Source organism: Panthera pardus, unplaced genomic scaffold, assembly GCF_024362965.1.
Source record: "Panthera pardus isolate Hobbes unplaced genomic scaffold, ASM2436296v1 HiC_scaffold_24, whole genome shotgun sequence".
NCBI lineage: Eukaryota > Metazoa > Chordata > Mammalia > Carnivora > Felidae > Panthera > Panthera pardus.
In genome coordinates, this window is record NW_026526810.1 from 11,013,130 (window position 1) to 11,038,687 (window position 25,558).

Genomic DNA, 25,558 nt, shown 5'->3' on the forward strand with positions numbered 1-25,558 from the left:
CTTTTGGTATCAAATCAAAACAATCACCATCAAGAATGATTGCAAGGAGTTTATTGCCTATGTTTTTTTTCTAGGAGTTTTATGGTTTCAGGTGTTACAGTCAAGTCTTTACACCATTTTGAGTTCTTTTTTTGTGTATGGTGTAAGATTGTAGTCCAATTTCATTCTTTTGTGTGTTGCTGTCCAGTTTCCCCATCTATTGAAGAGACTGTCCTTTCCCCATTGTATATTCTTGGATCCTTTGTTGTAAATTAATTGACCATATATGTGTGGGTTTATTTTTGGATTGTCTATTCTGTTCCATTGATCTGTGTGTCTGTTTTTATACCACTACCACACAGTTTTGATTACTAGCTTTGTAATATAGTTTGAAAACAGGGAGTGTGATGTTTCATTCTTCCTTCTCAAGACTGCTTTGGCTATTTGGGGTCTTTTGTGGTTCCAGACAAATGTTTGGATTGTTTGTTCTAGTTTTGTGGAAAATACCGTTGGAATTTTGATAGGGATTGCATTGAAACTGTAGATCTCTTTGGGTAGTATGAACATTTTAACAATATTAATTCTTCCAATCCATGAGCATGGCATATCTTTCCATTTATTTGTTTTTTCTTCCATGTCTTATAATTCTCAATTTATTCCTAGGTATTTTATCATTTTCATGCAATTATAAATGGGATTTTCTGAATTTCTCTGATAATTATTAGTGTATAGAAATGCAACAGACTTCTGTACATTAATTTTGCAACCTTACTGAATTCATTTGTTCAAACAGGTTTTGTTTTTTTTTTTGGTGGAATCTTTAGGGTTTTCTTTTTTTTTTTAATTTTTTTTTTTTTTTAATTTTTTTTTTTTCCAACATTTTTTATTTATTTATTTTTTTGGGACAGAGAGAGACAGAGCATGAACGGGGGAGGGGCAGAGAGAGAGGGAGACACAGAATCGGAAACAGGCTCCAGGCTCCGAGCCATCAGCCCAGAGCCTGACGCGGGGCTCGAACTCACGGACCGCGAGATCGTGACCTGGCTGAAGTCGGATGCTTAACCGACTGCGCCACCCAGGCGCCCCTTTTTAATTTTTTTTTTTTAACGTTTATTTATTTTTGAGACAGGGAGAGACAGCATGAACGGGGGAGGGTCAGAGAGAGAGGGAGACACAGAATCTGAAACAGGCTCCAGGCTCTGAGCTGTCAGCACAGAGCCCGATGCGGGGCTCGAACTCATGGACCGCGCAATCGTGACCTGAGCTGAAGTCGGATGCTTAACCGACTGAGCCACCCAGGCGCCCCTAGGGTTTTCTATATGTAGTACCAGGTCATCTGCAATGACAGTTTTACTTCCCACTTTATAATTTGGATACCTTTTATTTCTTTTTCTTGACTAATTGCTCTGGCTAGGATTTCTAGAATTATGTTGAATAAAAGTGGTGGGAGTAGACATCATTTTCTTGTTCCTGATCTTAGAGGAAAAGCTCTCAATTTTTCACCACAGAGTATGTCAAGTTCTTATTTTAATTGTCTCAACCATGTACACGGTTTGTTCATTCTTATTGTGATGTTTCTGCTTTGAGGTTTGGAGAAGAGGTGCCATGGGTGAGAAGAAAGGGAGAGACAGGGCTTTCCTCAGGGTGGTATTTGACTGATCTGGGTAGGCTAGGGGCCACCGAGAGAATGGGCAGGTCTGTGTGCTCTAGAAGGACCCTTGAAGTAGGGACTCCTAGTTTCAGAGACTGGCTTCCCTTTTCTGTTTATTGAGTCCTTTCTCATCTTGTCCAGTACTAAACTCTGTGATGAAGGTAGGATAGGGGGCTATTAAGCCAGTATCAAATCATTTGACTACTTAGACTACTTGGAACATGGTAGTACATTGTATAGATACTAAAAAGAAATGACCAAATAAATAAAGTGATGGAGTACCAACTGGTAGTTATTCCCTTCATGTTATGGATGCACAAGCCACTGCTCAGAGACACAGGTGGTCACCCCCAAATTCCCCATCCCCCATTGAGAGGAATGCAAAGCACTAGTTTGTGAGTGGGATTCACTGCCTCTGGATTGAAAACGCTGCCTGCTTACTTGTGTGGTTTCACTAATTTGATAATAGGGGGTGGTTTTTTGGTAAGGCCACAAGAATGATGGCTGGCATGGGGAAAAGGACTTTCAGCCTCATTTGCCAGTGTGTTTGGGGAATGGCAGCAATGTTAGGCACATATCTTACTAGAAAGCTCTCTGGAGAAAAGGTATAGAGGACACAGGGAGGCTTGGGAGATAGCCGAGGGGGAAGGTCAATTCAAACAGGATCAATGGGAGGGCGACTGAATGCACCCATCAAATGATCTGACCCAAGAATCTCCAACCAGAGGCTCAGGGAGAGATCTGGCATTTTGTAGTGGGAGAGAATGGAAGAGATCAGCAGCCCATGCATGATAATAGTGGCCATTAAATTAAGATCTGGTGATGCTTGTTTAAGAGGTGACACCTAAGGTATTTCAGCCAATGCTCCTGTCTTGAGCTCCACATATTCTGAGATACCTGGGTTCTGGGTTGGGGCTGGCCCTTCAGACTCTGTATTCATGGGAACCAGCTAGAGGCCTCTGCTTAGAGCTGAAAGAGCCTGCACTTTTTAAAATGTGCACTTGTGTGTTTATTTTTTAACAGCCTTACGGAGATATAACTATGCCACAGAATTCAGCAATTCAGTGGCCTTTACCACAATCTAGAATATTCTTAATATGCCAAAAAGAAACTCTATGCCTTTTTGCTACCAACCCCCAGTTCCTTCTCTCCCCCTTCTCCTCAGGAGAAATATCTATTCAGATCCTTTATAATTGGGTTATGTGTCATTTTATTATTGAGTTGTAATAGTTCTTTATATATTCTAGATAGAAGGCTCTTATCAGATAGATGATTTGAAAATATATTTTCCCATTTGTGGGTTGTCTTTTCATTTGCTTAATTTTTTTTTCACTTTTCTTGATATTTCAGGGTATCTCAGGACACAGTGGGAGCCTATTAGCACATAAGTTTATAATTTTGATTAAACCTAATTTATCTATTTTTCTTTTTTTGCTTGTACTTTTGCTGTCATATCTAATAAATCATACATAATAAAGATTTTTTTCCTGCTTTCTTTCAAGAATTTTATACATTTAGCTCTTTAGGTCTTTGATCATTGGGTTAATTTTCATATATGTGTGAGCCAGGTGTCCATCTTTACTCTTCTATGTGTGGACATAAAGTTGTCACAATACCATTTGTTGAAAAGACTGTTCTTTCCTCATTGAATCCTCTTGGCCACCTTGTCAACAGTCAATGAACAGTAAATGTGAGGGTCTATTTCTGGACTTTCAAATATATACCATGTTCTATATGTCTGTCTTTATTGTAACACACTATCTTGATTACTGTAGTTTTGTAGTAAGTTTTAAAGTTGGAAGTATGAGTCTTCCAACTTCGTTCCTCTTTTTAAAGATTTTTTTTGACTATTCAGGGCCCTTTACAATTCCATTTGAATTTCAGGATCAGCTTATCCATTTGTGCAATAAAAATAGCTGGGATTTTGATAGAAATGGCATTGAATCTGTAGATCAATTTGTGGAATATTTCCACCTTCACAATATTAGGTTTTCCAAGCCATGAACATGGTACATCTTTCCATTTATTGAGATATTCTTTAATTTCTTTTAACAATGTTTTGTAGTTTTCAGAGTATGAATTTTGCACCTCTTTTGTTAAATTTATTCTCAAATAATTTATTCTTTTTGATGTTATTGTAAATGGCATTTTTTAAACTTCATTTTTGGTTTGTTCACCATTACTGTATAGCAATACAATTGATTTTAGCTTATTGATCTTATATCTTGCAACCTTACTGAATTTATTGGTTCTAATACTTTTTTTAGTGGATTCCTTAGAATATTCTACATTCAAGATCATGACAGCTGTAAAGAGAGGTAGTTTTACTTCCTCACTTCCAATCTGGATGCCTTTTATTTCATTTTCTTGTCTAAATGTCCTGGCTAGAATCTCCAGTAAAATGTAGAATAGAAGTGGCCAGAATATTGTGTCTTATTCTTGTTCCTAGGGGAAAAACATACAGTCTTTCACCATTAAGTATGATGTTAGTTGTGGATTTCTTATAGATGCCCTTTATCAGGTTGAGGAAATTCTCTTCCAATTCTAGTTTGTTAAATTTTGTTTTGTTTTGTTTGTTTTTTTAAATCACAAAAAGGTCTTGGGTTTTGTCAACAGCTTTTTCTGCATCTATTGAGATAATCATGTTTAAAAAATTATTTCATTGATATAATGTGTTACATTAATTCATTTTCAAATGATCAATCAACCCTGCATTCTTGGGATAAGACCCACTTGGTCATGGCGTATAATCCTTTTTATGTGTTGCTGGATATGGTTTGCTTGCATTTTGTTGAAGATTTTTCATTAATATTTTTTTAATGTTTAATTATTTATTTTGAAAGAGCATGCATGCAAATGGGGGAGGGGCAGAGAGAGGGAGAGAGAGAATCCCAAGCAGGCTCCATGCTGTCAGCACACAGGTGGATGCCGGGCTTGACCTCACAAAAGATCATGACCTGAGCTGATACTGAGTAAGCCACCGACTTTAACTGACTGAGCCACCCAGGTGCCCCTCATCAATGCTCATAAGAGATACTGGTTTGTAGTATTTTTTTCTAGTGATGTCTTTGTCCGGTTTTATTATCTGGGTAATACTGGCTTCATAGAATAAACTGGGAAGTATTCCCTCCTCTTCTATTTTTTTGGAAGAGTTTGTGCAGGATTGGTGTTAATTCTGCTTTAAATATTTGGTAGAATTTGCAAGTGAAGGCTACTGGTCCTGGGTTTTTCTTTTTGGGAAGCTTTTTGATTAGTAATTTAATCTACTTGTTATGGGTCTATTCAGATTTTCTATTTCTTCTTTATTCAATTTTGGTAGCTTGTATCTTTCTAGGAATTTGTCCATTTTATGTTAGTTATCAAATTTATTGGCATACGACTGTTTGTAGTATTCCCTTATAACCTCTTTCATTTCTAATTTTAGTAATTTGAGTCTTCTCTCATTTTTTTCTTGGTTGATCTAGCTAAATGTCATTGTTTTATTTTTGTTCTCTTCATGTAATCAACTTTTGGTCTGACTTTTTATTGTTTTTCTACTCTGTATTTAAAATATCACCACCCACCCACCCCCAGCGATAAAATTTGCCCTAAGGACTACTTTAGCTGCATTGTCTAACTTTGATATGTTGTATCTTCATTTTCATTCATCTGAAAGTATTTTGTAAATTCCCTCATGATTTCTCTTTGATGCAATTGCTATTTAGGAAGTTTTGTGCTTTTTTTTTTTTTTTATTTCCATGCATTTGCAAATTTCCAAAATTTCTTTCTGTTGTTGATTTCTAACTTTATCCCATTAAGGTAAGAGAATATACTTTGCATTATTTCAGTCCCTTTACATTTGTTGAGGTTTATTAAATGGCCTAGATGATGGTCTATCCTGCGGAATGTTTCACATGCACATAAGAAGAATGTATATTCTGCTCTCGTTGGGTAGTGCTCTATAGATACCTCTTAGGTCTAGTAGGTTTATAGTGTTGTTCAAGTCTTATACTTCCTTATTGATATTTTCTAGTTTTAAAAATCCATTACTGAAAGTCTGGCATTAAAGTCTCTAATATGGCTGAACTATTTTTCTCTTTATATTGTATATTTTAGGGCTCTGTTATTAGGTACAGACACATTTATAATTGTTATATCTTTGATGGACTGCCCTATACCATTATAAAATACTTTTTATTTCTAGCAATTTGTTTTGTTTTAAAGTCTATTTTGTCTGGTATTTGTATAGGTACTCCTGATTTAAAAAAACATTTTTTTTAATGTTTATTTATTTTTGAGACAGAGAGAGACAGAGCATGAGCAGGGGAGGGGCAGAGAGAGAGGGAGACACAGAATCTGAAACGGGCTCCAGGCTCTGAGCTGTCAGCACAGAGCCCGACGCAGGGCTTGAACTCACGCACCATGAAATCATGACCTGAGCTGAAGTCAGACGCTTAACCGACTGAGCCACCCAGGCGCCCCAAGGTATCCCGATAAAAATCGGCGTCCCGATTTTTTATGGTTTCTTTTTGTGACACATCTTTTTCCATCCTTTTACTTCGAAAAGTCTTTGTATACAAATAAGGAGGAAAGAATAATACTTTTCTAGAAAAAATCAGTTATATCTATGGATTATTTATTCCTGTAAGAGAGCCAGCCAGCACAGAACTGTCATCAGTGGCTTTCATGAGAAGGGGCTAATAATCTGGGAAGCTGCCACCAAGCATACCCCAACCTCAGTTCTGAAATATCTCCAGAGATTCTACAAGTCAGAAATACTTCATTGTCTACTCCCACTGTAGAGCCATTCCTTCTTGGTCTGATGTTTTCTTTTTCCCCTAGAACGTGGAGAGTACATATTTCTCTCTCATTTCTTCACTGTGATCTTGGTTGTATTTGTTTTTATTCCTCAGACTGAGTTTCAACTTTGCAATTTACTTGTCTTTTTTTGTAATTGCAGCATAAAATCAATGCAAACATTGAGTGCTCAATGCTCTTTATATTTTAATACTCAGAAAGTCAGAAAGAGAGAAGGACTTTTAATGGACCCCAGGGTCTACATGTAAAATATTTCTTGACAGGAGAATTCTGTTACCTGTGGAACTCGTATCTCGGAATTCTCTTGTCCTCTGTAATAATCAAAGGACAGGGATGTTCAAATAATCAAATGGTTAAGTATGGCGGAAAAGAAGAAAATTGCATCTTCAAATTCAAAATAGTGCTCTGAAATGCTTTCTCTTTCTCCATCTGGAATGTTTCCTAATTTAAACAAATAACTAAAAGCTTCAAAGCTTTACTATTTAATTTAAATATGAGTGAAATTCTGGAATTTTATTAGTGTTGGAAAACAGATCTGGAATCCATCTAAATTTCTCCTCACCATTCCCATACCGATAAGGCATGTAAGAGATCAGTAATGCTATTTGCTATCTTTCCTTTTCAGGCACTGTTATTTCATATGGTTTGTGGGGTGCCCCTCATCGTAGACCTGTGGACATATGCTAAGGTGTCTGAAAAGTGGGCCAAGCCTGAAAGAGGGGAGTCCCACTCTGAAGATCCCCAGGCTATCACTGTTGACTTGTAGTAACATACAACCATAGGCCTTGCCCTCCTGCCCACGAGCAGTCCTGCATCATGGGCTCCTTTTCTGCCACAGGGGGCAGTCAGTGCCAAAGATGGCCTCCTCTGGCCTCCCACATCCAGGGCATGGTAGATAGAGATGTGGCAATTAGATTTACCTGTTTTATTTTCCAAGAAAGCAGTAAACTTAAAAGCTTAACGTTTTAGACTGGCTAGAAATGGATTAAACAATGTTTCTGTTCAGATTTTGGCTGTGTCTAAAGATCCACACGTTCTAGGTTTCATTCTTAAGTCATGATCTCACACACACACACACACGCGAATATGCTTTCATAAAAACAGGAGGGGTTCCATTCCATTTTAACTAAAACAAGGCACACCTGGTTAAGATAATGAGCAAAGAGGACAAATTTAAAATCCAAATACACTTCCTTACAGATGACTATTCAATTCAACTGGCAGTACAATATTAGATATTCTTTTCTGAATCACTGTAATTCAATGTACAGTACAGTATGTACTGTCTGGGATGAAGTTCAAATCATAAATACTATGGGAAACATCTAATAGCTTGGAATGGCCTTTGCAAGTGGCCAATAAGCTCTAAGAGACTGCAAACATATTAAATCTGGTGAAGCATGAGCTATGTGTTCCAGAATGAGCCCATCTCCCTGCCATACCCCACCTCCTTACTCCAGCACTATCAGGGACTGGGTCTTAAGGAGCTGGCACATGGTGTTACTCTTTGGATGCCAAATGATGGTGGGGCCTCTTCCCTGCAGACTGTGGTCAGCAAGGTGAAGGCTGCTGGCCACAGTCATAACAGCTGAGCTGATCTGTGATTTCTGCCTCTCCTGCCAATGTCGGGGCCAGATTTGCCGATGTGTTTGTGTTGGTGTGCAAGATGCTGGAGAGAGGCCATCTGCCCTGCGTGTCAGATTCCAGATTCCGTATGGTTATGGCAGGGTTTGGGAGAAGTATCCACAGAGCTAGGGGCAGGATTAGAATAAAGAGGTGCTAATGGTGTGCAGTTGGGAAGGTAAAGGAAACTGTCGGGAACTTGATGGAAAAAGAGGGTTGAAGAAAATTAAAGAAAGATCAGGGGAAATAAAGAAAAATATAAGGGAGAAGACAAACATTGCTGTTGTTTTAAAGGTCAAGGAGTAACAATAATATAGAAAGGCTCTTTCACCTTGCCAGATTCAACAGTGAGTTGCATTTTGGCTCCTTCAATAAAATTTACACCATTGGGATCTTGGGCTCTCCTTCCAGGTTACAGGCTCTGTCTTCCAGTCATGCCCATCCCACCTGAAACAGTCATTTATTCTCCAGATGCTATACATCTCCACACTCACCCCCTTCACTAAGGTCCAGTTTTTACTTACAGATTAAATCTCTTTCTGATTATTTAGCACTAGTTTTCTGAGGCCAATCTCTTCACTTTTCTTCACCTTCGTCCATACTGCTATATGTTCTGAAGACAGGTCAACTAGATCACGCTATGCAAGAATTCAAGTTTTATTGTTCAAATATATGTGTGTGTACATACATATGTGCATATGTATATATCTCTATATAACATTTGAATATATAGCGTATGTATGTGTGTATATACATACATGTGTGTGCATCTGTGTGCTTAAATATAAATAAATATAACTAAGATTTATAGGAATTTTAAAATCTATCAGATCACGTTTCTTCAAACAATATTCTTTGATAAGCCATGGCAGTTCATTTTCATGAGTCCACACTTTAAGAATCAGTACAAAGTCAGATGGTTTAAAATATAAACAAACAAACAACAAATAAAACCAGACTAAAAGAGGCATCCAGGCTTTCTTTTCTAGGCTCTGAGACAAATTTCAGGTGCTGTCTTCTATCAATTTCATTTTATCCTCTGCTCTTGGAAACTCCACTCATTCTTTAAGTCTGATTCATATGATTTTACAGAGTCAGGAAGGGGGTCAAAGAGGAAAAAAAGATGACCCAGAAAGGTAGGTCAGAGAGGGGGAGGGAGAAACCAAGTCACATGAGAACAAGGAACCTGTGTGTCTTTCTTACTTCTAAATACCTTGGTACTTAGAACAGGGCCTGGTGAATGGGATGGTACTCAACAAATACATGCCAGATGAGGGAAATTACTGATGTTGTACCGTGCACTTAGGGTCAGGTTGGGTGCTTTTACATTTATTTATTTTTGAGAGACAGAGAGAGAGCACAAGTTGGGGAGGGGCAGAGAGAGAATGAGACACAGCATCTGAAGTAGGCTCCAGGCTCTGAGCTGTCAGTATAGCGCTTGACATGGGACTGGAACTCACAAACTGTGAGACCATGACCTGAGCCGAAAATGGAAGCTTAACTGCTTAGCGATTGAGCCACCCAGGCGCGCCAGGCTGGGTGCTTTTAAAAAGAGTACTGAACAACTGGGCAATAAAAAGTAACTAGGTATAACAACATGTTCTTCTTTGTGTAATAAGAACACGTATTTCCTGAGGCAGTACCTTTAGAACTTGGGCTCATGCTGAGGCTGTGGTCCCAAAGTCCCAGAGGGCAGAGCAAGGGTAAGCAGTAATCTAAGGTGGGGCCAAGTCTGGCCTGCAGACTGTTTTCCTACAACCCAGGAGTTGAAAATAGGTTTTTACATTTTTAAAAGGGTTATAAACAAAACAAAGAAAAACAGACATCAGAAACCTTATGTGGCCTGTAAAACCAAAACTACTTATTATCTAGCCCTTAACAGAAAAAGTTTGCTAACCCTCGTGCTAAGGAGATACTAAAAACGTGCCTCTGAGCTTACTTTTAGTCTAAAGTGTGTTTGGCTTGAACTTGTGTTCAACCACGGTGAGACTGCAGGCCTGTGGTCTGTCAGAATGCTCTGTGAGCACACGCACGCGCGCGCGCGCACACACACACACACACACACACACACACACACACACACACACACTCGATGTTCTCCATCCAAACTTAGAGCAGCTCCGTAGCACTGAATTATAGAGTTTATACTTTTGTTAATTCATGCTTGGTGATGTGACTTTTGTAGGTGTTTTCCGACATGATTTTCTCGTTAGAGTTTCACAGTGCAACAAAGTCCCTTCCTAGAATATCTGTGTGTGGCAAAATCATAAAGGTGTTGCATGTAATATGGTGTAATGATCACAGAGCTTTGTTATGGAGCTTTGGATTCATTTGGAATCTAGCTGAAATGCTCAAGGCATAACCTAATTACCTCCCTTCTGTCTTTCATTAAAGCTGGGAAATTTTTGGTCATTGTTTATGATTATTTTCTGCCCTAATCTTCCCCTCTTCCCCTTCTCTGACTCTAATTACATTTATGTTAGGATGCCTGATATTATGGCACAGATCACGGAATCTCTGTCACTGTCAACAATCTTTTCTTTCCATTTTCCAGATGGATAATTTCTATTCTTCTATCTTTAAGTTCGTTGATTTTTTTTTTTTTTTTCATCATCTGCTGTTAGGCCCATCAAGTGATTTTTTTAAAAAAATTTCAGACACTATATTTCTCAGTGCTAAAATTTGGTTTGCTTTTAGAGTGTCTCTTTTTTGTGCTTAGGTTTCCTATATGTTCATTGATTGTGGCTATATTTTTTCTTATGTATTTGAGCATAATTATAATAGCTGCTTTGAAATTATTATCTATTAATCTCAATATATGTGTCCTCTTGGAGTCAGTTTCCTTTAATGTATGGGTCACATGTTTCTGGGGTTTTTTTTTTGTATGTCTAGTAATTTTGGACCGTATCTTGAACATTGTGACTGCTATGTTAATCTATAGCAGTGCAGTTCAATAGAATTAACACATGAGCCATATATGTAATTTTAATTTTCTATTATCCATATTAAAAAATTAAAAAGAAATTTGTGAATTTTACTAATATATTGCATTTAACCCAATGTATTCAAAATATAACTATTTCAACATGTAATCAGTATTAAAAATTACTAAGATATTTCACAATCTCTTTCCATACTAAACCTTTGAAATCAGGTGTATACTTTTACAGCACATTTCAATTTGGACAACACTGCTACCAAAGATGGTTATGTGCTCAGCACAGTTAGGAGTATCATTAGTGAAGAATATTGAGAAGTGGTCCAATAAAAGTAACCCCATCATTTAAATTCTATTCGTTGGCATTCTGCAGAGATACTGAGGGCCTACTAGGATATGAAGAAGGAAAGAGTACACTGGGCTTCTCTTCCCTATCACATATGTGTCTCAATTCAATCAGAGAAACTCTGATTCCATGTTTTATATTATTTGGCTTATGTGCATAATTTTAGAAATATTTGGACGCTAAAATAGTTTGAAAACATAAATGATTTTAAAACAGGATTCTTAGAGCACCTGGGTGGCTCACTCAGTTAAGCATCTGACTTGATTTCGGCTCAGGTCATGATCTAATGGTTGTGAGATCGAGTCCTGCATTGGGCTCTGCACTGAGCGTGGAGCCTGCTTGGGATTCTCTCTCTCCCTTTGCCCCTCCCCTGCTTGCACACACACAAAATAAAACAAAATAAAATAAAATAAAGGGTGTCTGGGTAGCTCACTTGGTTAACCGTCTGACTTTGGCTCAGGTCATGATCTCACGGTTTGTGGGTTTGAGCCCTACGTTGGGCTCTGTGCTGACAGCTCGGAGCCTGAAGCCTGCTTCTGATTCTGTGTCTCCCTCTCTCTCTGCCTGTCCCCTGCTCACACTCTGTCTCTCAAAAATAAATAAATGTAAAAAAAAAAAAATAAAAAATAAAATAAAATAAAATAAAATAAAATAAAATGATTCTTGAATGGATTCCTAAGACCATTCTTGCTCAGTCATGCCCTTGAGCCCATGCTGACCTGTCCTCTTCTAGATTCACTTATCCTACTTTCCAATATGTCACAGAGCTGGGCTGTCTCTGTGACCTGTCTGATCTTTGAGTCTTCACGGTGGCAAGGCCTTCCTTCTTTGGTCCTGGATGTGTGTGTGGTTGATTCATTCACCAATTGATGCATTTGTGGGATGGCTGCTCATACCAAAGATGCTCAGGGAGACTTCTGAGAGTGAGCCATTCCTCATGGCCTTCAGTGTTAGGGTGGAATTTTATTCTTTTGTTTAAATTGAAGTATAATTAACATACAGCACTATATTAGTTTCACATGTACAACATAACAATTCAGTAATTCTATATATTGCTCACCACAATAAGTGTAGTCACCATCTGTCACCAAACAACACCCCTACCATCTTATTGACTATATTCCCTATGCTGCGACTTTTATCTCCATGTCTTATTTATTTTGTAACTGGAAGTTTGTACCTCTTAATCCCCCTCACCTATTTCCCCTTGCCACCCACCTTCATCCTTAAGTTGCCATGGACCACACACAACCCACAGAGTAAGTCTCACCTCTTGCTTTCCCTCTTATCTTCCCTCTCTCACTCATACACGCTTTACCAGTTTGACAAAGCAAAGGAGGTTGGCATGAAAACCAAAATGCTTTGTGAAACTTTTGTGCCAGGTGAGAGGCACAAGTTGGTCTTAAAAAGCTGCCATGTCAAAAGTCCAGCTTCTTTATAAAAGGAAAACATGCAGAGAACCACGAAGCAAAAACCATGTACCGCAACCCAGAGCAGAATGGGAGGCCAGGGGTGATATTACACACTCTAACAACCACAGCGCTATGCAAAGTCTCACTGAAATGGCCGGAAATAAGGAGGCTGAACTGACAAACACGTTTCACACAACTCATCTCGGTTGACAGCCCAAGAAAATTCACTCCAGAGCACATGAGAAACATGGCCACGAAAGCTGGGGTTGGCAACAGACCTCCTGATGGGTTCTAAACAATGTACAGCAAGATCCACACTCACTGGTGTTAGTTTCAGCCACTGAAACAGATCAACCACAGACACTAACCTGTGTTACTTACTCATGGGTTCTCACACTCGGACTTCGATTTCCTTTTTCTCCAAGACAAAATAACTTGGCGGGAGCTGACATGTATCAGTTGAAAGCATGTGATGATTTTTTCTGCATGAGATGTTCTTAGTGGCCTGCTAAAAAATACCTTCTAGCTAGGATTGCACATTTTTATCAGACCTCTCGCCAGAAAGTCAGTATTTCGAGCAAGCAGAAATCACTTGCCAACAACAAGAGAATGTGGCAGAGAGAGGTACTGTGGTGTTAACTGTATCTCACCCCCCAACTCATAGGTGCTTCTACCCCAACCCTGGAGGGTCCAAGTTTGAGAACACAGTGACTTACCGTGATTGGCACGGGTGTGAGTTGCACCTTCGGACCTGGGGCTCTGGACGGCTTGCTTGAGGACAGTCACTGTCATTCACCAGAGTTGTGGTCTTGTTAACAATCTGTGTGCAGGACACAATGGTTCTGCGTTCCCCTGGAAACCAAACACAGGGAACTGAGAGGCTGTGGCTACACACACCTGGAAAGGCCGTTCATTGATGCGGATGGAGGAACATTCAGGTGCGTCTTTTGATCAGTTTGCCATTTTAAAGTGGCTGTTGTAATGCTTTATTGGTTGTCAGAGAGAAAGAACCATAAGGTTAGGGATGAGAGTGTGTAAGACATGACAAGGGGCACCATGGGGCAGGAGGAAGATTCTAGAACAGGATCAGAAAGAGGCAACACCTCAGATTAGCTATGTGCTTAGACAGCTTGGGATTCATTGAGGCCAGAGTTCTGATTAGGCTCTTTAATTTCCAACAAAGATTGCCAATCTCTTTATCCGTTCCTTTGATATTTAAAGTCTATGCGGGTCTGGTCTTGAACCTGTACATCAGCCCTCACCAGAAGATCACGGCTCCCTATTACCGAATTCCTATGTGTTGGAGAGAAGTGAGAAGCAGAGGGGCTGGTCTGAAGGACACACAGACGTGCATCGTCCAGGCAGGCAATCTCGAGCCAACCTGAGAATCTGTTTCGCCAACTACTACTTGTCCAGGGTATCACTTGCATTTGGGAACTTCACTAACTGGTTATCCCAGATGGGTGTAGCCATTCTCTGGGTGTCCCCAAAGCACCCTACACACTGCTTGGTCATGACTTTGCCACGGAGGCAGATGATAGGGAGCAGGGAGGGTAGTTTCTGGAGTCAGGCAGCCTGGGTTCAAACTTGGCTCCATCACTAGCATAATGATCACCGTATCAGCAGCCAGCCACCATGCTTCTGTGCCTCGATCTTCTCAACCAGGCTGGTTTATTTAACCCCCATGCCTTAGGGTGTTCCAGGGATGGTTAAAATTAAGCGATACATATAAAGTATTTAGAACAGAGCCTAGCAAGGGTTAACACTCCATGTTAGCTGTATTTTATTTTCATTGTTATTTGGGAAGTATGGCAATGAAAGATTAAGAGGATGTCAAGGACAACTATTTGGACCCCAGATTTCTCGCTTGGTCTCCTGGAGAATTTGTCCTTTAGGGATGCCTCAAAAGTGTGGAGTCCTGAATTATACCATCAACTGTTACTGCCTGCAACTGCAGCCTTGGGTGAGTGCAGAAAGCATGGGGCCGTCTCAAGCCACATTTTCGTTTTGGCTGCAGGTCTGACAATGGTGAGTCATTGGTTGTCATCTGACAACCTGAGAGTCACTGGTGTCATAAAAGAATGCCACTGGGCCAACAGTGACAGCAGAACAGTACCCCCTGCCCCACCCGCCCCCAGCTGAGGGGAGGCTGCTAACTGCTCCATTTGGGCCATGCTTTGTTTGCCCAAGAAAAAAGTCTGGCAATTAGGGATGTGGGAGTTGCTGGATTTGGAGGTTGCAGGGACACTGGCACAGGGGGACAGCTGAGGGATGGGGGGCTCCTAGGGAGAAGTGCAAAGTGGGACAACGACAGGGCTGATGAGGGTTCCTGAAGCTATGCCAACTGCCAGGGCTGCCTGAGGAACAGGCTAAGAACAAACAGCAAGGGCAGTTAGCCAAGATGTGCAGGAGAAGGAAGGAATTCACAGCTGGCCCTGGCAGTGTCTGATGGCCCAATGATGTTATGGCTAGAATTCCTACCTATTAGAAATGGGACAAGTCACTAAATGGTAAGCAATCCTCTACATATTAGATACCTGACAAACACCATCTTAGCGGTCAATAGCCATGTGGGATTGGGTATTGGTGGGGCCATCCCACTCTCTGGGCTGGCATTCCAGAGTCTAGGTGAACTCTCCATCCTAACTCTGTGCCCATAAAACCCCATACATCCTGTGTCCCACCTCTCATCACTGGGCTGTGTGTCCTATCAGGGTGACAAACTGCCCTGTCCCAAGGGGCTGCTGGCTAAGAGTTCAGAATGGCTTCCTACTGCTCCCCCTAAACCTCCCCGTAATGAATATGGTGCCTTTTGCCGATACTAATTTTTGCAGTATGGCAGTTCCTTCCCTGCAGTAGGCATAGGGGCCGATCACTCTATTTGAGAGGTGAGAAAATTTTAGTATAGATAGGGTAAGTCATTTGCTAATATATGGCAGCAAATTGTGACTCAGCCAGGACTCATGCTCAGAATGTTTCATCAGACTCGTGGGGCTTTTTCCTTCTGCTGTATCCTGTAGTGGGACACCTGTGGCAAAAAGGAAAGAGTATTTTGGGGCAACACATCTGGTTCCCTTCCACCAAACAGTAACAAGTGAAGGTCTGTCCTGTTCATCCCCAGGGTCACTCACCTGTCATACCTGTGATGTATCTGCATAGCGGCCAAACCTCCACTCAGGTCAGAGTCCAAGGGCCCTGGGCCATAGGCAAAGCAGCCTTGGGGGCACAGCTCCAACACGGAGGAATTTGGAAGGCTACACAAGTGTTTTGCAGAGAGAGTTCACTGGGGTGCGCTTAAGTTTCCCGGGAAATACAGGTGACGTGGCCAGCCCTTCTCGTGCCCTCTGCACTGGCTGCCGAGTGCCTCGAGTTCACAGCCTTCCTTGAGCAAAACCCCACACCCCATGGGCGCGTGACCCCGGATGCTCACCTCCTCCGCACTGCACGCTGCACCCTTCCCAGCCGCTGTGGGTCCAGATGAACAAAGAGTCCTGGGGTTTTTCCGGCTCGCTTTGATTTTCGGCAGTGTAGTTTACAGGAACGGTGTACTCGTAATGGATTCCATAATTTTGGTCATGAAATAACAACACCTGGATCAGCAGCAAAATAAAAGGCCATTCTGGAATCAAGCGGAAGCATCCGGGCTTGCTGAATTTGCAAACCAGGCCGCCCTTGGGGCTGTCTCTCTACCAGGGTAACCAGTTCGTTTCTGGGTTTCAAAACACGTTCAGTCTAGGGGCACCCCCTTATTTGGGTCTTGGCTTCCTCAGATACTCAACTCAGGGGCTGGAGTGTATGTGGACCATCAGCAGGGAGCTCTGCCCCTTCCCATTGGAGACAGGACCAGTTTGGACGAGGAATTTGGAGACAGGCAAATTTGCGGGCTCTCACTGAACTCTATGTGGAGAGCCCCTCGCTGCAGAGAAAAGAGCCTGTTTCCGCATACTCACCCACGAAGCTGCCCTTGCAGGCAAGAAAGACACAAACATACTGTTTTTCCCTAAAAAGGCATGTGAACAAGTAGGGTTATTCTACTTCTTTGAGAATGAACACCACTCTTCATTCCCCTAGCGCCGGTCATTGCCACATGGAAGGCAGGCCCAAGGGCAAACACAGCCCACCACAGAGGAGCCTTGGGGACTTCTGTTTAGGAGTCCAAGGACGCACGAGCCTTCTTGCTGCCACAGGAGTTAGGATGCCGATGCCCACGGGGTGACAGGGGCCTGGCTCGAGGCTGAAAGCTCAAAGTGAGGGGCGGGGAGCCATCCTGCAGCTTGGGGACCCTTGGGTCTGAAATCCTGGTGAGTGAGCAGATGGACGGGCCTGCTCTTCGTATGACAAGGCATCACAAGCCCTGTAAAGACAGAAGTGCTCTCTCAGCTTTGTTTCTCGACACACACGCTTTGGTGCAGAACAAGCCTTCTTGCGGGAGCCTGGCTGGAGGTGATGTGTCTTTGGGTTAGACTCAGAACCAGTGGGTACTTCTGGGTCAAGGCAGCTCTCAAGTTCACTTCCAGGCCTGGAGAAGCAGCAGACAGCTACAGGCTGAGTGTGCTCCACCTGCCTGGACCCGGGGAGGGGACTGCACAGCTCCTGAGCATCTCCCACCCCTCCCAGAGCTTGAGTGGTGGGGTGGGGGTGAGGTGCTAAGAGCAGCCTGAACCGCATACACATCCACTTCTCCAAGAAACAGACGTGCAGTAATGCATGGAAAAATGCCTCCAGTTAAAAAAAAAAAAAAAAAGATAAAAAAAAACCTCTTTAAAAGATCTTTATTATCTCAGTATGGGAATAAGACTGGTGAATCAAGAATCCATATGAAACCAATTTCATGCAATTTTGCAGCCACGTATAATTTGTGTGTGTGAGTGTGTAATTGGTTTCAAATGCAGGTCCCCGTGCCTCTTATGGACGCTCCCGACCCTGCAGGCAATGTATGCACCCCAGTTTGGGGACAGCAGACTTCTATTTAGAGGCAGAGGGGCACGTCTCCTTTCTGGATTTAAAAACTTGAAGTAATCATTTTTCAAGAGAAAAAAGTGATTAATAAATATTAAAAACGGTTGGAACTTCAGCTGAGTCTTGCTTATCAGGCACGGTCTGCATGAGTCCAGGCTGCGCGTTTGCTTTGATGGGCTGACGGTTCACTCACAGTTGATGAAAGCATTGGGCAAAGAAGGAAAATATACCCGTCTTAGGGTTGGATAATAAAGCAGATTCATGTGCTAACAGGTGACAGTGCTGTATGACTTTTATCTCGTCTTATGCTTCCTCTTACAACAGGACAGGAGGATTTGTTCTAATCCAGTAATCTATTGCAGGGCAGTGGCTTCAGTATAGGTTCTTGGGCCCCAGAAATCAAACTTGCAGGGCTGCGTCTACAGTGGACTTCGTGGGCTGAGTGCTGGTCGCATGGGCAGGCTGCAGGATGGTTGAAATCATGCATGGAAACCAGTTCACTCTAATCAGTCAGAAGGTGTAGCAGGGGTAGGGCCATCATGGGTGATGTTGTACTGGGTGCCCGTGCTCACAGGCAGAGCTGGTCTCCTCAGGGGATTCCCTGAGAAGTGGCCAGGGAATCTTCTGGCTGTCACCTAACCTTGAACGGCTGCAGATTGCCAGAGACCGCAAATTAATGGAGGGAAAAAAAAAAAAATTTCCAAGCGGAGACTTTGGCAAGCACAGAGGACAAAATGTGCTTTGATTACAGACGCACAAGCTGCCACAAAATCCGTTCTTTGGAATGAGACATGGAATCAATAATTATGAGCTATCAGAAGTTAGCCATGAGAACTTCTGGACCCTGAGAAAGAAATGGTGGTATCCCCTTCTCTGGAGATCTTTAATGCTTTTACAAGGATGTATGACCGATGATAAAGTGGTTTACATGGGGTGCCCGCCCGAGACAAGAGGTAAGACAAGGTTGCCCCAACCTGGGCTGACTACCCAGGGAGTAAATCTTCCTGTAGAACCTGGTTCTCCTTCCCGATTCCCGAACTCCTGTTGCAAGCCGAGTCTGGAAAATCTGAGCGACGCTGGTTTGGAAAGAGAGTCAACAGTTCATTTCCAAAAGGTAGTTTCCAATGTGGATATACAAACTGTGGGGCGGATCTGTGCCATCTGATATAAAAACACAGACTCCAAGCGAGGCTGTCTGCTCGATGAGGCCAATTCTCCCTGGCTGCCACATGGCGAAGTATTTCCTTCCTGGAGGCGGTTCCTTTTGAAAAAGATGGTAACTCTCTCTGCCAGTGAAGAGCCAGGGTAAAGTTTTGGGAGGGGGAAATTCTCAGGCATGTGGCAAAAGGGATGAGATAAGAGAAGATGGAGAGAGAGAGGGGGCGGGGGAGGCTTGAGCAGCAGGTGGCCAGGTAACCCACCAGGAGCCAGGTCCCCAGGAACCTCTCCCCAGTTCCCAGGGAAGAAGAGGGCCAGCAGACCCCTTGGAGAATCAGGCTCAAGACAAACACAAAAGCACAGCAAGTTACCATCAGATGCAGTGGTATTTTGGTTGGTCCCTTGGCAGAAATTTTCTCCCACAGGCCCCTTCTAACGTAGCGCACAGTGGTGCCGGCGATCTGGTACTCCCCGGGGAGCTCGATCTTCCAGTCGCTGTTGATGGATCTCTTACTGGTGTCTTTCAGGGCTAGGAAGAAAAAGGGGACACCATGGGAACCAGGGGGAGTCAGTCTGGGTGTTCTGAGTGGTGGGGCAGAGGTCTCAGCCTCCGCCTCTACAGGGGAAGGGAGGAGGGTGGCGTGCAGTGATAGAAGGTGAGTTTTCTGTGTACCGGCAACAGAAGCCTGGCTCACAGGGGGCAAACAGCCCAAGGGCCGCAGGACCTGGAGAAACCTGAGAAAGAGCGGTTGCGATAGCGGCAGCTTCAAGTGTGGGCTGTCTCAGAATCCACCCACCCAGTGGGGGTGCGGGGAGGAGCGCCAGAGGGTGGAGACAAACACAGCACAATCACACGTTCCTAAACTCCCAGGGGAGAGGGTCTCCTGCCTGGTGGGTGAATTCTATCTTAACGTGCCCAAGCCTACCAAGAGGGACTTGCCGCTTTAGCAAAACGCATCAACTCATTTTACTGTTACCTACCTGGGGCTTCTTAAAGTCACAGCCCAGGGGCGCCTGGGTGGCTCGGTCGGTAAGCGTCCGGCATCGGCTCAGATCATGAACTCACGGCGCGTGGGTTTGAGCCCCGTTTGGGGTTCTGTGCTGACAACTGGGAGCCTGGAGCCTGCTTCGGATTCTGTCTCTGTCTCTCTCTCTGCCCCTCCCCTGCTTGTGCACTCTCTCTCTCTCTCTCTCAAATATAAATTAAGAAAAAATAAAAAAAGAAGAGTCGTAAAGTTACAGCTTAATCCGGCTTCTCTTAAGGATTTGATAGCCCTGCACTAGTGAAGTGGATGCCTCCTCAAGAAACCACCGTTACTCTTTTAAGTCTTTCCCAGTCGAGTCCGGGAACCCGGGCTGCCCACAGACAGGACGGCAGAGCTCCACCAGGGCTGTGAGACTAGGGCTCCGTGGGCTTCGGGTTCACTCTCTGCTGGCTCACACCTCCACCGGGTACAAAATGTGTTGGAAGAGACAAAACCAACAGTGTGATGATCGGCCGGAGCAAAACTGCGGTTTTTCCACACAAGCCACATAGTGATGGTCTGAGGGCTGACGGTGACTCGTTAGTGTCTCCTCGCTTAGGTTTGGAGTCCTGTCGTTCTCATGAGGAGAGCACTCTGTGGTGAAAGCCCATTTTTTTTTTTTTTTTTTTTTTTTTTTGTTGTTGTTGTTGTTTAGGAAAGCAAAGAACTACTCTGGCGGTTAGGAGAAGGTGGCAAATGACAGTAGGTGACACCAAGTCTTATGCCGCCCAAAAAATGAAACTTCAGGGCACCCAGAGTGCAATGCCTCAGTCTCTGTAAATACAGCTGGAGCCCCCGATGCCCCCAATGGCTTGGGGACACTGCTCCGTCCACAATCAGTGAAATCACGTTCCACCCTGCTCCCTCTTCTCTGCTTACCGAGGCCAGAAATAAAACACTTGCATTTAATACCGATTTTGCATAATAAGAGTTGAAGCCAAAAAGGGGCTTCCTGTGAACCCGGAATCCGTGAGCTCCGGGCTGGGTTAGGATCTGGTTGGACCCGGTCCTGGCCAGGCCACAAGCACCTGGGAGACGCTGGGCCTCTGCTTCCTCATCTCCAAGACATGATGGTCCCAGCCCTCACTCCCGCCCAGCAAGGCTCTCCTGGCACACGCAGAGGACATGCATGCTCAGGACTCCTTGCTTATAGGAACTGCCAAGAGAAACTGAGAAAGAAACAGGGAGGGCCGCTTTCCAGCAGAGCAACTTCCAGTTGGGGTTTCATATCCAGGGTGGTTGTGCAGAGCGAGCGGTTGAGGATTACAGGACTCCAGGGAAGGCTTAGAAGAGAGAAGGCTCTACTTCTTGGAATCAAATGTTTCCCTTCAAGAAATTCTACCTGCTACTGACATTTCCTGGCTCCTAAAAGGAAGCGAGAGTATCGGGATACTCACAATTTCTGCTTCCTCAGCCACCACCTAAAGCCACCATTTAAGGGCCATGTGCTCTGATTTGGCCCCTCATGTACTTTTACCCATGTAACCTTCCCAACAACTCTCCAAGGTAAAGGATCATTTTGCTGTTTCCTCAGATGAGGAAATGGGGGCCCAGAGAGGTTAAGTTACCTGCCTAAAGTCACACAGCTATTACGAGTAGACACCTGAACCTAAACAGACCAAGCACAGCACCCTTACCATTCTGGCTATATAAATCCCCATGTTCCTTAGGTTATAACCTCAGTCTAGAGTTTTAGGAAAAATGCCGAGATGGGCAAATGTCACCCTTGTTTTTAAAGAGGACAAAATCCAGGCTCGAAAGGGTACAGGGTCTTACATTCCATATACCCTCCTAAAAATCACTAACTTTGCAGATTTCCAAAGCTTCCAGTGAATGAACAGCCTCAAATGTGTTCGGTAATGTTAATTATTGGGGAATCTAGGTGAAGCCTGTATGGGTGTTCATTGTTCTAATTTCTCCATAGGTTTGGAAAATTGGTTCTTGCACACGCATATGAAAATTTGGTTTCAGAAATCAGTGCAGGCTGGTGGGATGTGGCAGACAGGCCAAAGGAGGGGCCAGAGTCTCAGAAAGAACTGTCTCCGAAAGAACAAGACTGGGAAGCATAGGGAGTGACCCACACACGCCCCCCCAACCCCCTCCCCCCCCTCAGCCCCTCACGCTTTTCTGAGGGCCTCCTAGCAGGTGCTAAGCACACAGCTCCTGTCCTCAGCCAGCTCCCTGTATGGAAGGTGAGAGAATGGATGAACACAACACAGTTTCATAGACTCTGTGGCAGAGGTGAGTTCGGGGCCCCCATATGTGTGTGCGGGGGACAGGGACACGGGCAGATGGGGAAGACTGTCTGAAAGCAACGCAGAGGCAGGGAGAAGAAGTGGCCTGGGAGCGCCTGGTAGGCAAGGACTGGATGGCATGGATCCTGACCTGGGCGGCCATGACTGATGTTCCTGTGGTGGGCTGGTGGAGAGAGGAAGGCTCTGTGTGGAGTAGAGGGAGGCAAAGGCATTTTCTTTTTCCCTAGAAGTTTGGCTGAGCAAAGGAGGTGAGGTAAAGAGTGGCTCTAGAGGGTGGAGAAGGGGAGAGAAGTTTCAGTGTTCCTGTTATTGGGGTGGGGGATTTGAGCATGTCAAGACCCCCCCTCCCTGCCCCTCCCCCTCCCGCCCCGTAACTTGGGGTTAGAGGGATGAACAGAAAAGTTTCTTTAGAGCTACATGCTGACCACCAGCATGCTTGGGCCCATCTCAGAGAACCCACTGCCCACACAGACACCAGAGGCACTCTGGGGTGACTGTGCTCCTTGTCGCGGCCTACCCACATGTGCCTGCTGACTCCCCCACTCAGTGCCCAGGGTTGGGGCCTTGGGTCTAAGACTTGGGGCCCTGACCTTCTTCTCAGGTTATGGCTGCTATGAATCGTGTGTTGTTGTCTGGCATTTATTTCTTCAAGTAACAACCTGGGGTTGCCTTTGGGGATATGTTCTTCCTCTAGCCATGCTGGGCAGACCCCAAACTCACCCCAGTTCCAGGCATGGACCCATCACCCAACCCTGGACAGTGAGAGTCAGTCCCAAGACTTCGTTCACCTTGGGAAGCAGCAGCCTTCTTACCACAGAATTGCCCAGAGACTCGATGTAAGTCTGGGTTACCAGTACATGGGAAGAGGCCCCCAGAATAAGGTCAACTGAGAGAGGACAGCAGTGCCCAGGGGAGAGAGAGAATATTTTCCCATGATATCATTTAAAGCTCCTGGATCCAGCTGTGCCTGAAGCTGATGCTCAGCAACTGAGAACTGGGTTTTGCTTTCACATTTGCTTTTTGGAGGTCAGTTAAAAAAAAAAAAAAAAAAAAAAAACACTAACCATGATAGGGGCAGAGCAGTTTGGGAAAGATTACTAGTGTGGACTCTTAGAAACCACGCTAGGATCCTTACTAGCATTAAGCTTAGTAGCCAGAGATTTAGAAGGTCTGACATTATCTATGCCTTAAACTGTCTCCCAGGCCTCTGCTCCTGTCTGACACTAATGTTCAGGATGAGGTGACTCTTTCTCACTCAGCCTTGTTTGTGCATTTCCCCGCCCTTTGTGGGAAGCACTTTAAAGTGACTTAGTGAATTATAAACTGAAAACTTGAAAGCTACCCGGCCTCCATGCCAGAAGTCAAACATCTGGGGGGTCAGGAGTGGGAAGGACTGGGAAAAGTGAGGGAGGGCACACCTGGAGATGATTATGAAACCATCTACAGAAACAGTGCGCAGAGGTGTAGGGGCCAGCCGGGGGAGCCCTGTTTCTGCTGGCAGAGGCACCCACTGTGGGTGAGATGCAGGGGACAGATGTCCAGCCAGCTGGGGCTTGGGGCTCATCAGCCTCCGATCACCAGAGGTTGTTCCTGTCAGAAAGGGGAGGTGCTGAGAGGGGTAGGTGGAGGAGACCTTGCAGGAGGTCCTCTGCTTTGGAGGAGTGGGTGTGGTCAAAGAATTGGGGGAAAGGAAGTGAGGGGGCAGGCTGTGGCTAGCAGGCTATGCCAGAACAAGGCCAGCAGCCGACTGGGGAAGAACACGTCAGTCAGTGGAACATTGGCAACCAGCCCCCTTAGGAAAGAAGCCGAGATCTAGAGTGCTTGTTGCTCCCATGGGGTCAATGCCCCCACCATGGAGGCTTTCAAGTAATCTGTGTGCCCTCAGTGAACGCAGACCTCCTCCAAGCCACATGCCACTACTAGGGCACCCCCATGAGCTCTGGAAGTGCCTGTCTTTGTTCTGGAGGGCCTGGTGTGGAGCTGCTGACTTGGTGAAGTCTCCCACTATCACAGCTTTGGGGGTGGGTGGGTGGGGCTCTCACGTCCCCAGAATGAATAAACTTTGCGTGTCCAAGCTCTGCTTGTGGCCACCTCCACGGGCGGCTGCAAGCTTCCAGGCACTGCAAACGTGGTTTCGCAACTGCCACTTGGCACCCCCATCCTCAGGACAGTTTGATCGTGATGACCATACTTTCTGAATTTTGCAGTGGGAGGAAAAACACAGAGTTAAAAGTAGGAGCTCAGCAATCCCAAGAAGCATGGAGATCGCCTCAAACCTACTGACTTCGGGTGAGTAATTTAGTCAGCAAGATTGAAAATTTGCAAGGTTTTTGCTGGGGTCCAGCAGTGACCCTGGAACTTCCTGCTGAAATCGGAATTTAGCACCTGAGATTCCTTCAAAAGGGAGGGACAGTAGCCTCAGAGAATCTCCGAACATCATGATCATTATCAGCAGTGAGTAAATAGGTTCCTTGTGCGTCCAATGAGAAAACCATGTCCTGGGGCCGTGTCAGCTCCAGCTCCAGACAGCGGTAACGCAGACCACCCCTGGCCCATCGCAGCAGCCTCTACCCTGAGCACGCTCCTTCACTCTGCAGGGCTTGCCAGAGTCCGCCAGGAGGAAGCACCAGGGCCCCCCACCCCCCAAGTTGTTGCAGGAATACTTTCTAAGGCCTTGCACATAATGTGGCGTTCCTTTTCTTAAAGAAGGCCCCTGAGTTAAACAAGTTTTGGGCCCCACAAGTTCCTGTCCCTCTCAATCCTGAGGCATCGATGGGTATGGGCAAGGATACTCCTTGTCGTAGGCAGTTTGAGATTTTTAGGCCTAGAAACTCAACAGGGGCTACTGAAATGAAGACAGATGCTTTGATTTGACAGGCAAACGATGGAGTTCAGAACACAGGGAAATCCTGAGCGACCTAATGGGATCTGTGCTGTCTGAAGTTCGGATTCGCTGGGGAGCAAAGTTTCGCTTGCTGGTTCTGCCTGGGTCAGAGGCTGGATGTTTGAAGCCACCATCTGAAATAGACCAGTGCCTGCTTTTGTGTATTTGGCTCAGGAGCCATTAGAAGCCTTTTGGCAGCTTTTGGAGAGACTTTTGCAGGGATGAGGATGAGCACGTGCTCTTTCTCGCTACCTGTGAAGAACGAAACCTCCTTAACGGCCTGGAACGTGAGGTCATGTGGCAAATGTCCATTTCCATCCCCGGGCCCTTCTTTTGCCCTGTGAACATCTACACATCGTCCCTGGACTTCACTGGGGAGCAAGTGGTGGTGGTGGGGGGAACGGGGACGTTCCTGATGGGAGGGCACAGCTCCTCCTTATAGCTGGCTGGAGGCAGGCACGAGAGGTCCAACCCCATCCCCATGCCCTCCTCTTGCATGGCGCTGTGCAGAAGCTGCTTCTTTTTTGTCCT

At 44.6% G+C, this 25,558-nt stretch overlaps 1 protein-coding gene across 4 annotated transcripts in view; it reads right to left on the reverse strand.

Annotated features, from left to right (window-relative positions):
* Window positions 1-25,558, reverse strand: part of ADAMTS17 (ADAM metallopeptidase with thrombospondin type 1 motif 17) — a 343,562-nt gene that overhangs the window by 57,862 nt on the left and 260,142 nt on the right. For all 4 annotated transcript variants that reach the window (XM_019460111.2, XM_019460109.2, XM_019460110.2 and 1 more), the window contains 3 exons: window positions 19,235-19,392; window positions 16,177-16,336; window positions 13,463-13,598 (listed from right to left, as the gene is read on the reverse strand). In XM_019460111.2, coding sequence (XP_019315656.2) covers window positions 13,463-13,598; window positions 16,177-16,336; window positions 19,235-19,392 — 454 coding nt within the window. The remainder of the gene's footprint in view (window positions 1-13,462; window positions 13,599-16,176; window positions 16,337-19,234; window positions 19,393-25,558) is intronic.